The 15,802-nt window shown below is 45.4% G+C and overlaps 1 protein-coding gene across 4 annotated transcripts in view; it reads right to left on the bottom strand.

Annotated features, from left to right (window-relative positions):
• Window positions 1–14,251, bottom strand: part of LOC103558044 (zinc finger protein 709-like) — a 45,133-nt gene extending 30,882 nt beyond the window's left edge. For 2 of the 4 annotated variants that reach the window (XM_008530836.2, XM_070625435.1), the window contains exon 1: window positions 14,069–14,251. In XM_008530836.2, the coding sequence (XP_008529058.1) occupies window positions 14,069–14,071 (3 nt within the window). In that variant the 5' untranslated portion in view covers window positions 14,072–14,251. Of the gene's footprint in view, window positions 1–13,860; window positions 13,965–14,068 lie in introns of all 4 variants that reach the window. The other 2 variants (XM_070625434.1, XM_070625437.1) reach the window with 2 other exon arrangements.
• Window positions 14,252–15,802: the final 1,551 nt, after the last annotated feature.

Raw genomic sequence — 15,802 nt, 5'->3', positions numbered from 1 at the left:
ATTCCATAAATAGCTTCACTAAAACTTTCACTGCAAAAAGCTAATGAAAAATTAAAGATATAAGATATACCGAAAATAAGACTACATGACCATAAGCAAAAGTTCACCAAGTTAATGGCCTTACAGACTCCCCATATCTACCTTCAAAGGTGGGCCACCATATATGCTCCTCTCAAAGTTAACTGGAATCTGAGGGATTTTTTGGTAAACTACTACATTGTTTCTTTAAAGAGTCAAGAGAAACTACAATTAAAATTACTGAAAAACCTTGCCAAATTCTGCTAAATACCAGAGCTGCATGCTCTATTTTAAACACCTCTTGGAGCCTGCAGATGGGATCCTGGGAGAACTGGCAAAAACCTGCTTCTCCCAGATCACTGTCTGTAGCCAAGTTGAGAGGGAAATAAAATTCCACATTGTCCCTTCCTTTCCAAATCCAAACTAATTGGTTACTGACCCTTTCTTTCCCGAGGACGGCTACTGCCTTCTGGCTTCTGTCCTCAGAACCTGGTTTGGCGTTCTGCCTGCCTCATTCATGCAAGTTGTCACTTACTTCTTTTGGCTATCTTTAAGAGGGACTCTAGAACTTGTGAAGACAGTATCTTTTGCACCCTCCTTGGGGATGACTCTTCAGTCCAAGAGGTTGTTCGATATTGCCAGAAGGATTCACTGCTTGTCCTGGCCTGTCCTGGCTGAAACCTGACAAGATGTTCCAAGGAGTTAACAACTTTATAACCAGAAATTTGGCCAAATTGCATTTGTACTCAAAGTCTGATGGAATTTTTTTCTTTTCCTTTTTCTCTAAGCTAAATTTACCCAGAGAGAAAGGAAAACATTCCAACACAGGTGGATGGGTGTGTCAGTCCTCTAGCATCTAGGCAACAACCCAATTCTTTTTTTTTTTTTTAATTTTTTCCTTTTTCTCCCCAAAGCCCCCCAGTACATAGTTGTATATTCTTCGTTGTGGGTCCTTCTAGTTGTGGCATGTGGGACACTGCCTCAGCATGGTTTGATGAGCAGTGCCATGTCCGCGCCCAGGATTCGAACCAACGAAACACTGGGCCGCCTGCAGCGGAGCGCGCAAACTTAACCACTCAGCCACGGGGCCAGCCCCCAACAACTCAATTCTTTGAGGAATTGAGAGCAACTGTCCTGGTCTCACAAATCCTTACAGAACTAGAAATACAGCTCTAGAGGAAGTTAAAAGTCCTTTACCAATCCCAAAACCTGCCCTATTCATCTCAAAAGGCTTATAAATTTTTGCTCTTAGGAAATCAAAGTCCTTCTTGGACAGATTTGCATCCCTTCCCTGTGCCTCTGAGATGTAAATGTTAAAGTATGAACTTCAGGGAGGTCATTCTTATCAGGAGAAAAACGAAATAGGGAAAGGTCGCTTGAAACTTGGGCAAATGAAAAAACCTTTTTTAGTGTCTCTCCACAGATATCAGTCAAACACTTTAGCCATCTGAGTAGGTAAACTTAACTTATTCCATCTACCAGAAAAACAAATTAGATTCAACTTTCTAAAAACTAGTGGGTTTTAAATTATCATACCTGTCTCATGGCTAAAATTTTTAAATGAAAACTATAAAGTCTCTATTTGCATTCTTCTGAATGTATTATAGATATTAGGTATTTTTCCACCTGTGGATGGTATTACAAAAATTAATTTGTAAATAGTTCTATTTATTTGGCTTAAATAAACAAGCACTTAGTATTCAAAAAATTCTCAAAAATATAACAGAAACTAACACAAATGCTTTTCAGGTTGACATGATCTTGGAAAATATTCAGTATTAAAGCTAGTTGAAGTGTGTTGATTTAATTAAAATAGACGTGTTTAGAGTTATGAGCATTCAATGTAATGCAGGCACACAATTCTTTATTCTACCTCGGTTTATTACTCATGAGTCCATGTTATCTGTTACAAAATTTTTCAGCAAGAAAAATTAGTTTGGAATGATGGCTGACTTTTTCTACTGTCTAATGAAGTTTTTGTGGGTAATCTAAACTTAGTTGTTAAGAACAAGGAAAATAATAGGTGTAAGTAAGATAAAAAGTTCTAAGTGTACTTCTTAAATAGTCTCCCCAAATCTTTTTGGTAACCTGTAACCTTAAAGTTCTGCTGAGTTAAGTTACATGATGAGTTACGTTAAATTCATTGACTATCCAGATCATTTCCAAATAAAAGAAAATACTGAAACATTAATTACTGAACACGGGTTTATCCACTTTGGCTTTCTTCTACAGAGGAATTAAAGATCTTTGTATCTATTAGTAAATATGTCTTGCGTCATGCTGAAAAATGTACCAAGAGGAAACACATGTTTCTAGAAACTAGAAAAAATATTTGTGGGGCTGGCCCCGTGGCCGAGTGGTTAAGTTTGCGCGTTCCGCTGCAGGCGGCCCAGTGTTTCGTTGGTTCGAATCCTGGGCGCGGACATGGCACTGCTCATCAAACCACGCTGAGGCAGCGTCGCACATGCCACAACTAGAAGGACCCACAATGAAGAATATACAACTATGTACCAGGGGGCTTTGGGGAGAAAAAGGAAAAAATAAAATCTTTAAAAAAAAAATAACATTAAAAAAAAAAATATTTGTAAGTCTGCCAATCCACACAATGCTAATGTAAAGACAGTTCAAACTTGTTTCCTTCTTGGTTTTCAATAGAAATTAAAAATTTCTGAGTTAAAATTCCTACTACATGTACTTAAAACTACTAAAGATAATAAGGAAATGGAATTTTATTTGTGCTCAGAGGTGCCTAAGATTGGAATAAATTTAATTAGGCAAATGAGTTTTAACATCAAAAGTTGCTGCTGCAAAATTAGTATCTGGTTTTCTCTCTATTTAAAGGACAAAGTTTTCTTGAATGATTGGTGTGCTCTTGCTAATCAGAGATTATAAAAAGTTTGTTTCTTTCCCTTTTTAAAGTAATCTGCCTAGAGAAAAAAAAAACAAAGATCTTGTGTTTTGCCAAAATAATCACCTATGCCCCATGTTGTCTTCATCAGGTCTTTGATTACTTGAACTCAGTACTCTCCATATTAAAAGAGCTAAATTTTCCTCACAACTATGTAAACTTGGAAATCTTTATTGTCACTTTGGTCAAACAGATAATTAAGTGTTGATTCATAATGCTCTGTGATCTTATTTAGGCAAGTATCTCAAACTTTTTGATATTTTGACAAAATTCTCCAAAATCCAATTCTAAATGAAGTCTTTCCAACTTTGAAATAACTGTGAGTTTTCCTAGAAATCCCCTGGAATAGATTTGTTCTCCCTCTTTATAAAAAGGGACATGTTAAACTAATTAGGCTTATTTGATAATGTGTAATTAGATGGGAAGCATTGGCAAATAAGAAGTAACACTAAGCCTCTTTATATTGTGTCTGCATAGGTAAATGTTCTAAGTGTTCCAGAAATTGTCTGAGAGTTCTGGAAATCTGATATGTCCTGCTATTATGTTATCAGTCAAAATTCCAGTTATTATCTTAAAATGTATGTTACAAAAATAACCAATTTTCCTTGTTAATTCCATTATAATAAACACTCATCGGATCTTTAAAAATGGGCATTTTTAAGTCTTTATCATTTGCAGAGAGTTATTGTTTTACTCTGATGCTTTTACAAAAGTGTCCCAGCAAAAATGCTTCATCTTCAAGGAGATACAAGGAAAGGACTTTCTGACAAGTCTAACTTTCTAGTAACATTAAGATTGTAAAAATGAATTGCTAAGAATAAAGACTGCTCTTAAATCTCCTTGGAAGAAACTGTACCAAGATGTCATCACTACCCAGAAGACAACAAAGCTTGGGGGGCTCGAACCTTGGACATGGCCCTCCCAGCTCAAGCAGGTTCCAGCTGTCTTCTGGTCCTGTGCATATATATCCTGGTGACCTCCGAAACAAACTGAAAAGGAAGAAAAGCAGCTGACATGGAAAAGAAAAGAAAAGACTGCTTCCTTCCAAGATGTCTGATCGAGGATTCTGACTGGCTAAATTCTTACTTATAAAACCCTCATTTTCTTTCTTTCCTTTAGCCTGGCATTGGCCTGGAGAGATAACACCATCAGTTCTATGTTCCAGGCCATTGCTAAGAGGTGTAACCTCTGGAATCGAGACCATTTTATTTCAAGGTAGGAGAAAAATGACTTCTGGTTTTAATGGGCAAACGCAACACTCCCTCAGAGTTGATGACTCAGAGACACACAGATGTTTCTTCCACAGACACACAGAGCCCAGGCCCTCTACACTCCTTCCCAGTTTTCTTTACTCTTTAGGGCCAGTCACCATCAGGCGCTTGGTATAATTTTACGTATATATCTTCTATCTTATCTCCTAAAAATGCCAGCTTTAATGTGAACAGGATAATTGCTCTGCTTTGTTCACCAAAGCACCCTACCACAAGACCTATCACACCAATACTTCTTGCATATCGGGGCTCACAGAGAGACAGACAGATGGACAGACACACACACACACACACACACACACACACACACACACACACTCATATGGAAGCTTTAAACAAACCTCATCACAGGCCCAGATCTTCACAAACTGTGTTGTTCTCATTCCCAACCCTCCTGGTAGAGGGGTGTCTCCTGGCTCCCAAACCAATCCCCAAAGAGGGGGTCTCAGCCCCTCCAGATGGGGAAGGGATTTCACCCTTCCTGACACTACACAGTACAAACAGGACACGCTACAAAAAACACAAAATGGGAGACTGGATGGCAGTCAGGGTCCAAAATGGCTGCAGTCATGATGTTCCAGCCCCACTCACTGCTATAAAAGCGTCCAGAAACTCCCTCATCATGAACTGTCCCTTTGTCCCTTTGCTTTTCTATTGTGAGCTCAGTGAGGGGACCAAGGTGAGCATCTCCTCGCTCAGCCCCCATGTCCCCTGCTGCAGGCTCCTTGGGAAACATCAGCTCTGCTGTGGACTCACATTCCCACAGACCTCACTCCGTCCTCCCACGGTGGCGCCACCATCTTCACTGAACACTTTCTCCTGAGAATCAGCAGCTAATTTGAGATTTTAATTTATAGATGTGAGTAAGTGACAACATGGACAGGCCAATGTCATTTAAAGATTATTATTACTTACATTTACCAAGACAAGGGGGCACGCCATGCCAGGCAGGGTCCCAGGGGCTGCATCAGGTTTGCTCAGGAGGCAGAATCAGGAGTGGGACACAAACCTAGGCCACAGCGTTCATTTGGGTCCCACAGGAAATGTGAGTCAGGGCAGAGTGAGCAGCTCAGGACTGGCTGCTTTGAACAATCCCAGCAGCCTCTGGGGCCTAGGGACAGTCCTGTCATCTGGTTCCTGGCCCTGCGTGGGTTTAGGGCAGGGAATACTGTCTGGTGTGTGAGAGGCAGATAGGAGGTCTGTAGGGACAGGGCACTGGATCAGGCAGCATGCACATGAGAGGCCTGCTCCAGTCAAGCTGTCCACCGCCAACGTGGAATGAGATGCCCCTAGAGGGGCAGGGTCTCCCTATGTCTGAGAGGCCCCCAAGATATCAAAACATCTTAAGTGACAGAAAATAAAACACATGATTAATACAATCAGAAAGAAGACGAGGATTTGTCTGCTCACGTCAGTTCAATTCAACATGGCGACGGAGGTGCTACCAGGGCAGTCAGGCACCAAATGACATAACAGTATTCCAGGTTTTAAGGACATACACACACAGCCCCCCACAAAGACAGACAAAATACACAGGCTTTCTCACTGGACACACATGTGCACACACCCACACACTGGCACTTGAAGTCACAGACCCTCAGAGATAATGGCCCAGAGACACACAGCCCAGGCCCTGAAGAGGGAGAGTCAGGGCCCACGATGGCTGCAGTGATCACCGAGTCCCAGCCCCTCACCCTGCTATGATCACTTCCAGAAACACGCCCCTCACCACGTGCTCCTTCCTCACTTTGCTTTCCCAGTGGAAGCTCAGTGCGGACAACAAAGGTCTGTGTCCTCACCCAGCCACCGTGTCCTCCACAGGGGTCTCCACAATCTGGGATCACCCCGTGAGGTTTCACCTGCATGCACACCTCGAGCAGGTCCACTCAAGACTGTCCTCAGTGAGGTCCTCATCACTGCCCTGCTCTGGAATGTTCACTGATTGCAGGTGGAGGCCTCAGGACCTCAGACACCAGGACTCCAGCCACAGAGCCATCACCTTGGGAACCTAGGAAAACACTGGAAGTTATTGCAAGAACACATTGGGACCTAGCTTGGTTCACTTCTGCCTCTTCCCTTCAAGAAACAGCGGGCCTGGCCTGCAACAAAAGACGGGGTGTCACCTGTGCCTGCGCACTTCACAAAAGGTGGGAATCCTTGCAGTTTCTCACCACTTCCCTTGCCGTGGTGCCCACTGCATTCTGGGAGCCATGATTAGGGAGGGGGCCCTGGGACTGTGGAGGGTCTGCCTGAGATCACCATTCCCCACAGGCCTTGCGGCTGGAACTCTGCAGGGTGAGTCCTGATCCAGAGAAAGTAAGCACTGGCCTTGGTGGGTGGGCTCCAAACTCACTCTGGAGGGGGGTTCTGAGGTGGGGGAACTGGGCGTGGTCAGCACATGAGCCACTGACACCATCGGGTGGAATGTGCCAGAGATCTCAGGGAGAGTGATTTAGGTACAGCCGGGCACCTGAGGGACTCACAGAGCTCAGACAAGGGAGGGCATCTCTTTGACATTATTGGTGGTATTGAGACTATTGTGGAACTGTGCTTGTTGGTGCAGAGATGATGTTCCTGTGACAGTGGGGAGTACTGTGTTCCAGGGGCCTGTGCCTCATGACATGGATTCTGTGTTCTGCCGCTGCCACACCTCACAGTCACCTAGGGTTGCAAATGTGAAAACAAATACAGGAAATCTCATTTTAAATGGAGTCAGGGAGCTCATGAACTACTACTCACCAAACCTTGCAGAGCCCAAACAGGAAGGAGTGTCCCTCCCATTCCACAACAGGAAGAAATTTACTTCACAGACCCCAGTAGGAGGAAGGAAGAATTTCTCCTTGCCCAGCAACAGCCCAGCCAATGAGAATCCACCACACTCAGCCACTGTCACCATCCTGATCTCTCATTCTCCTTCCATGGACTTCTGTTGTGAACAGCCCCTCCCAGCTTCCTCCTGTCCTCTATAAGAGCAAGCCCCTTTGTCTGTTCAAACATTTTGCTCATTGGCTCATCAAATGTAACAAATGTACAACAGCAATATAAAATATACAATAAACCACAAACTGTGGAGGCAGAAGGTTTATGTAGGAGATCTCTGTGCTTTCTGAGCAAGTTTTCTGTAAACCTATTAACTGCTCTTAAAAGAACATACAGTCTAATAGGAATAAAATAAACACAGAGACATTAATATTTACCACTGATGACTGACTCATGACAGAAACAGACCACCTCTCATTCAATTAATTTGAACTTATTTCAATAAGCCATGATGGTGCTCTATGAGGCTAGCACCCTGAGACATGGAAGAGAGGAGAAACTTCCACTGAACGCCTTGTTAAGAGCCCAGTATATTCCGAGAAGTGAAATGAGTGCCTTCGTTACTATCAGTAGTGTCGGCAACTCCCAAGTGGATAAAGAGTGTCCTGGTGAGAGTTTGTGTGTGACCTTCATATGTGTAGAGGCAAGTGTTACTTTGACTTATATTGAAGGTAACTGTGAAGCAAGAGACCCCTGGAGTTCTTTTTCCACAAAAGGGCAACTCTCAGGGAATCATCCATAGTCTATAATGTCTGCAGCTGGAGCCAGTTGTCCCGTGCTAAGATAACTGCTTAATGTACAGTCAGTTGTGATGACCCTTGGGTCTGGTCCTTCATCACAGATGTCCCAATAAAGACATGAAAGTCAACAACTCTGCCTAGGCACCATCATGTACAAATGTGGTGCTGTTGTCCCTAAATTTTGTGAGCTTGCATTGCTTTTCACTCAAGGAGTCCTAAGGAGCTCCCCAGGGAGCCAGGGGGTGTCAGAAAGGAGTGACCTCCTTCTAAACCATGATGCCTGGCAAGAGACTGAGGTCAGGGAAGACCACCCCCTCAAGCAGGTAGGATATCCCAGAGGGCCCAGGTTTGGCTCCATCATGTCTCCTGGGGATCTCAGTAGTCATGCTGAGTTCCTGGAGTGCTATTTCCAGGTCCCAAGTCAAAATGGACTGCTGGATAGAAGGTCCCATGCTCAGGGCCATCTACTGTCAGGGTAGCATTCTAAGTAGAGGTCATTGCAGCTCTAATGGCACCTGGTATGGGGCCTAGGGCAGGTTCTTGCACCAGAAGCCTACGGACAACTTAAGGCCATTATGGGTACCCCAGGAGGAGTGAGAAAAGGTCACTGAGGCCTCTATAGTGAAGGAGTCTCTGAGGGCACTAACAGGGGTTATGGTTATATGACAATTTGAAGAAAGTCTCCAGACTTTTGCAGTTGGAGTGCCCATTCAAGGCGGCAAATTTGCAAGTAAATTAGCAGCAAAAATAAGCTCAAGTAAGATTTGTATACAAGAAACATGTTATGGGGCCAACCCCATGGCCAAGTGGACTCCGCTTCAGCGGCCCAGGGTTTCAACAGTTCAGATCCTGGGTGTGTACATGGCACTGCTCATCAAGCCATGCTGAGGCGGCGTCCCACATGCCACAACTAGAAGGACCCACAACTATGTACTGGGGCGGGGGGGGGGAGGGGGGGCTTTGGGGAAAAAAAGGAAAAATAAAGTCTTTTAAAAAAAAGAAAGAAAGAAATATGTTACCTCTGGAACAACAAAAGAACCTAATAAATATTGTGGGTGCTAAGAGGAAGAAAAGCTATTTCTTCATGGTCTCAGAGAAGGAGCAGATCTCAGATTATCAAATAACTTTCAGAAATTTAACAAAATTGTCAGGGCCTCATATTATATGAGTAGTAAAGTCAACTCCACTTTTTGTGAGCTCCTTTTTTCAATATTTCTATATCCTAAATGTCCTCAGAGGAGATGTCATTAATTAACATCCTACCTGTGTTCTTGGAGAAACCAGGATGAGTTCAGACCCCACCTGCAGTGACTGTGGGAGGGCACAGCTGTGGAAGATCCATGAGAATAACCCAGTAAAGGGGCATCATGTCCCTTCAGAGGGGAAGGCCAAGTGCAGCTGAGAGGCTGTGGACACAGGACTGGACAGAACAGACTTAGCCAAACCTGTGAGAGCAGGATACTTATCAATTGCTGATTGGCTGTGGTCAGTAATTTCCATAATATGGGGAGGTGCTATAGAGGTCTGTGTGGTGCAAACACAGCCTCAAGTTGAGGTAAACCACTCTGAGGTGTCAGTCCTTCTTTCCAGGTTTAATAACAGGACAAATCAGGCTGTTAAAAGAAGCACTGGGAATAATCAATCCTTCATTAACTAGGTTTTCTGTACACACTGTAATCCTTCAAGGCCCTGGGTAATTTATGATGGGCCATATTAACTCCTTTCTTTGTGGAATAAGGTCCCTGGTGTCCCAATTTGTCAAGCCAGTTTGTAAGTGTCAAAGACTTGACTTAATTTTAACTCTTGCTCATTGGATCAGAGCTTCCCAGGTCACTATGGGATATTTTAGGACAACGGGTGTTATAACCATGGAGAATCTAGGCAAGACTGCAGTTCTGAGGGCTAAAGATGAAACATTTGTCCTATTTTTCCTCTATATTATATTCCTCAACACCCCTAAGATCATCAGGGGCAGCTTCCTTAAATTTAGTGGGATCCCAGGTATAACTGTAATTTGACACCTGGTATTGATTAACTGCTGGAAGTTTCCTGAATTAGTGCATTACACCAGAGAGCAAAATTAATTCAGACCCTGTGTTGTAGAGGCCCACAAGTAAAGCCGTGTACCTTTGTGATTTGTTAGGTAAACTGTTTCAGTTTATTCTGGAAGTCCAAGTGGGTCAAATTAAGGACCTTTGTCTCAGTATTTTATCTATTGTGTCCTTCCTCTTGATCTTTCCTGTTTTGTTTTCATCATGGGATACACTTCAGGGGAGGGAGTACTTCTCTTCCCTGGTATTTACAAATTTTTTCCCACCCCAGAGCCTCAAAACAGTGCCACCAGGGCTGGGAGCCTCCCCCATAACAACTGGCTGCTTTATAGGGTTAAACCCTGGGCTTAAGTCAGGTTTGAACTAATCCCTTGTGACAGAGGGGTGCCATGGGTGTTGTCCCCTCTAACCCTGAAGGTCAGGGTCTTTGTAGCAGTAGAGGCAGGGACAGCAGCAGAGGTACTGAAGGGGCCTGGGGAGCCCTCTGGTGTTAGGAGCGTGGACTCACCCTGCCACCCACTGCCTGCCTTTCCCCATCTCTTCTCTTGACTGCTCTTTCAGGAGTGACCATCTGATGGACCCACCTCTTGCACAGGGTATAGTCCCTGTCCACCACCCCCTTCCCTGGGTTATGTGAGGCCAACCCAGCTTCTGTCACAGCTTCACTCTAACACACAGATAAAGCCTGACAAAGACATTGAACCAGGACTCATTTAAGGAGGCCCCAATCCCGCAGTCCTGCTCTGAAATGCCTATACATTCTTGAAACTGCCAACCCTGTTCATCTGTACATAGAACTGAGGCTAGGTAGGGTCAACAATGCAACACGGGGCAGCACAGCTCACAGCACAAGCTCCCCAGCAAGCAGCAGTCCACAGAGCATGCCGCCACCAGGCAGCAGAGAGGGGGAGCAAGTCAGAGCAAGAGAAGACAGACCCACGGGTGAGGTCATGTCTGGACATGCTGCTTAGGGTGCCAACTGTTATGGTCCCTGCAGAGGGGTGGTTCCGTGATGAGACTGACGCCAGGGACACACACAGGGTAGGAAAAGGCTTAGGACTCACATAATAGAGGTCTGAGGGGAGGGCAGGGCCGGGCTCTCAAGCAGCTCTGAGAGGGCTCAGAAAGCGAGGAATGGAGCCTGGCCTGGGGCTTCACTGGGCCTGGGGGTGGGGCCGGGGCAAGAGCTCTGCACACAGGCAGGGGCTGGGGTGGTGGAAATCTCCTGCCTGCTCTAGAGGAGAGAGCACCCAGGCTTCCTCCTCAGCTTGTCCAGGTTGGGGCACAAGGGGAGTAGGGTGGGGTGGGGCTTAAGCTGTGAGCCGTCACCCAAAAATGTGGAGTCTGACTGCTCATTATGAGGACAAAGTGGGTAAGAAAAATATGCAGTCTCATTGATTTATATAAAGAAACATGAACAGGAGGCTCAGAAATGATCAAGACTGTGTATTTGGGGGTGACTTGAGCACTAGTGCAGGAGGGGACCAGGATATGTTGGCCAGAAGTCTTGTTCAGTTAGTTCAATCAAACAAGGAATTTTATATTTTTTAATTTTAACTCTGGTATGTAGGAAACCATTCTAAGATTTAATTCCTTTAAACACTACAAGTTACAAAAATGTAAACCATACAAAATAAAATTTTCAAATCTCCTCTTTCTGACTAAAAGGACATGCAGCATCCTAGTTTGTCCTTCCGCTATATCTCAATCTGAGAGTATTTTCAGTAACAAGTGGCATATTATAATGCAATCAGGGTTTGTGTTTAACCCCTTAAATGCATTGGATTTCCAAAGGTTTACATAAGCTTTCAGTCTCCCTGACATCAATTAAAATAGAAATTCAATTGCTTTAGACTTTTAAATTTCTATGTTCTGTAGAGAGATGCACAGCGAAAAACCTATCTAAAAATGAAAAAAATTTCTTGCTTTCTTCACATTGTCTCTCTCAATCAACTTAAGGACCCAAGCACTACGGGAAACTAGAGCCAAAGGGCTGCATTATTCCATCAATAAAGGAATCCAAAGGAAAGAAACACAAACACTGGAATCAGCTCAGATGAGCAGCCTGCTTCCCACTGGACAGAAGGAAAGCCACAGTCAGAAGGTCCCGTGTTCCTGACTCTCCTGGTGGAGACAGAGCCCTGGAGGGGGTCAGTCCCTGGAGAAGGAGGGGGGAGGGCACCTGAGCAGCCACAGGAAGGAGCTCTGGGAGCCCCACACACCCTCCTCTCCCCAGGGAACAGTGCACATGCTCCCTCTCTCAGGCTCCATTCTCACAGTGAGGAAACTCAGCTGCATTCAGTTTAAGGTTCTGACCCAAATGGACCCCAGATTAACGGGCCCTAATCCGGGACACAGAGCTCCTGACTCTCACAGACTTTCTCAGTGTAAACAAATTACTCTCTGAGTGCACCTACACTGTGGATGCAAAACTGGAATTATGCCTAGAAACAGGCCCAAGGGAACCACAGCTACAACCTCAGAAAGGGCATCACTCCCCACCCCATGAGCACGTGCACCCCCAGCTTTCCAGGGCTCTGCAGCTCCTCTCAGGATAAAGGCTCCTTCCATGGGGGTGTGAGCAGCAAGACACCTGCAGGGGAGGCTCCCCAGGAAGCACAAGTGGGCCTTCAAGTCCTTTCCTTTGCAGTTTCAAGAGGGGCCTTAGATTCACTGGCCTCAGGCCTCTGCCCACACTGGAGTTATTTGGAGCACCACTGATATTTTAAATGACACAAACCCAGTGTTTGAACAATCCAGCTAAAACACTCAAACCAGTCTTTATGTGGAAATGAGGAAAGAAAATTGTATGGCACATTGCTGGCTCAACAAGAAACTTCATAAAAATGTATTGCATTCTGGAAAAAATGATGTTAATATACCCCTACCTCCATGACAAGAAAACTATTTATAAACTGTTAATCAGACTTGAACACTTAAACTCTGCAAATCTAAACACTGGAAATCCATTTGAACTCACACAAAATAAAAAAAAAAAAAAACAGACCTCAGAATATTACTACCCGCAATGGAAGGGAAAAAAGGAAAGAAGAATTAAGTACATGCAATGTAAAACCGGAATATTTTATTTTTTCTCAAATTCACCTCTTTCTTCTTCCTTTGGGAATATTTTGTGTTTTAAGTTCTATTGATTAAATAAGGTTTTATTCATTGAAAAACTGACACTAAAATAAAATGAATACATCTTTTAAAGGTGACTGACTCAGGGACAGCGCTGTCTGGACACATCATCCAAAAATTTCTCAAGAGGAGCCTCCACCCAAAGGACTTCCCATAGCATGTCTGCGCCCAGGAAAGATCCTGAGGGACAGGCACAGGGATTTCACACAACATAGTTCCAGGTGGTTATAGGCTGCTTTTCAGCCAGGTAAAATATCCACGCACACAAAACAAATCTTTTAAGAACAGCCATCACTGGCCGTGAGAAAATGATAAACAATTAAAATATTGGATCTGTTTCAAAGCCACCAAGGAGAACAAAGACTTGATAATAATGCTGTTAATCAAAGGCAGGAATTTGGAATTTGGGAATTGGGTGAGAGATTGGACATTTAGGCAACTGTTGGCAGTCCTAGAAAGACGGAGACTGGGCAGACACGGTTGTGGATTTGAAACCCTTCTCCCCAGACATTTGGAAAACTCAGGAGAAAACGGAGGCCTCCTGGGGAGACAGAAAGGACTGGGGACCCCACAGACCGCAGCCCCTCCGCGCACGGACCCCGGAGACCGAGGCCCGACTGTCCTGCGGACCATCCCGCGGGCCCCGCACCATCTGGGACACGCGGGGCTGCGGGCACACAGCGGCCCAGAGATGCTCCCGCCCAAGTCGCCGCGCGCAGGGACCACAGGACGCCCGGGGCCCGGCTGCCGGCCCCGCCCCCACGCTGCGGCCGGAGGGGCCCGGGGGCCGAGCGGCGCCACTGCGGACTCGGGGCTGCAGAGCCCGGAGGGGACCGCAGGAGGCCAGGCCCGCCCCGCCGCTTCCCACCAGCCCCTCCTCCCGCGTCCTACCCCTGGGGCCGCACACTCACCATTTCTAGGGCTCCTGGGTCCCCTGAGTCCTTCCTACGACCCCCACGGCCAGGGCAGGTCACAGCGGGACAGAGGCTGAGGCAGGGCCACCAGGGACCATTCCCTGCAGGGACAATGGATTCCAAGCATGGAAGGAGCGGGAAGAGACGTCCACTTTGGGCCAGACACGCCTCCCCCAAATCCTGACTCCGGGCCCCAAACTCTCACCATTTCTAGGTTTCCTGGGTCCCCGGAGTCCTTCCTACGACTCTCAACGTCGGTACAGGTCGCAACTCGACAAGACAGGCGACAGAGTCACGTGGAGCCTTTAATGGCGGGGAGACGCGGTCCCCAGCGCAGCCGGAGCAGCAGCAACTTCCGGGGGGTCGGGGAGCTTCGCCCCACCCACCTGCCCCGGCGCCGTCTCTGATTGGACAGTTCGAAACACTCGCGACTTTGTGTCTGAGTGACAGCCCCTGAGTTTAGGTGTCTGAGCCGAAAGCCAGTCAGAACTCGTCCTCTGCGGGGATGTTTGTGTTGAAACCTAGTGGTAGGAGGTGACTTGTTGAACTGTGATCCCTCTTTACAGATGCACGCAATTGAAAGCCACCTCACCATCTGCAATAATTAGTTTCACTCTGTATTGATCTTTGTTGATAACTGGATCATGACATAGTTTGGCCAAATAGGTACACAGGCACAGATATTGTGACCAGGGAACTAGGCAAAGAAAGGGGTACCGAGGATCTGATAAAAACCAACATTATCTGTTGCCTGTTTGCAGATGGAAAGTTACAGGAAGAGCCTAACCACAGAAGGTTCCCACAAGCAAGCTGGCTGAAGCCATTTCTAGCCGCCTCAAACTGCTCTTCAGTGAACAGAAGAGAAGTGTCCCCATTATAATCTCATTAACATTTTAAATTCTTCTCCTCTGGGAGGGACCAAGCAGCCATTTCTAGATCATGCGATGTATGTAATAGCATGTGTGCATCTACCCATGAGCCTTAAAGGAACATGACTGTTAAGCAATAAACTCTGGTCTCCTGCCTTTTCCTCAACTGAATATTCATGAACTGTACTGTGATCTCACAATGAAAGGACCCTTCAAACCCTTGTTTGGGGAGACGCTACTTTGGCAGAGATCCCCAGTGTTCTCCATTGCTTGTGCGAGTACTAAAACTTTCTTCACCTACTCCTGCCTTGGTCATGTTTTCAGCTCTGCACTCACCAAGACATGACCCCTTGTGTTCAGTTACGACACCAGGGATATATTAGATGGGCATCCTATCAACACTTCAGTCAGATTCAGAATAAGGGCATTGGCAGCCAAATCAAGTCATCATTTCAGAAGAAAACTGACTTCTGGGTATTCAGAGTGGTTAACTTTAGGAAATGTTTCTGCCATTAAAATATTTTTAGTACATGGAAAATATAAGAAGGGAGTCTTTCTCACTGGTGGTCAAGCCACTCTTTGTGGTCATGATCCGTCCCTTACTTATGGTTACACTATTTAATCCACCTATAATGAGATTTATCAGAAAACCGAGTTTCGTCTAAATAATCATCTCACTGATTGGTGAGTCTATGATGCTAAAGAGGAACATTCACTCTGACAATGTAGGAATCACTTGCCTCTTTCAACCATACATGTCAAGGAACGGTTGAGTCACCTGCGTTGTGAAATGTTGTAGATTCCGCTGAGAGAAATTCTGCTTTCTAAGTGCTTATAAAGATGATGATGACAATGACGGTGAGAATACTAACAGGAAGGCTGACACTCACAATAAAGGCACTTTAGGGAGGCTTACTGAGTGTGGGGCACTGCGCTCAGCACCTTAGGTGGACTGGCTCATTCCTTTTCATCCGCACAGACTTCTAACAGGGAAGCACCAGCATGATCCTATTTGATAAGAGAGGAAACTGAGACTTAGGGGAGCTGAGTGACGTGTCTGACTTTACACA

This window comes from Equus przewalskii, chromosome 6 (assembly GCF_037783145.1).
Source record: "Equus przewalskii isolate Varuska chromosome 6, EquPr2, whole genome shotgun sequence".
NCBI classification, from domain to species: Eukaryota; Metazoa; Chordata; class Mammalia; order Perissodactyla; family Equidae; genus Equus; species Equus przewalskii.
Note: the sequence above shows the minus strand (reverse complement) of the source record. Positions and strands in the feature narration are given on the sequence as shown.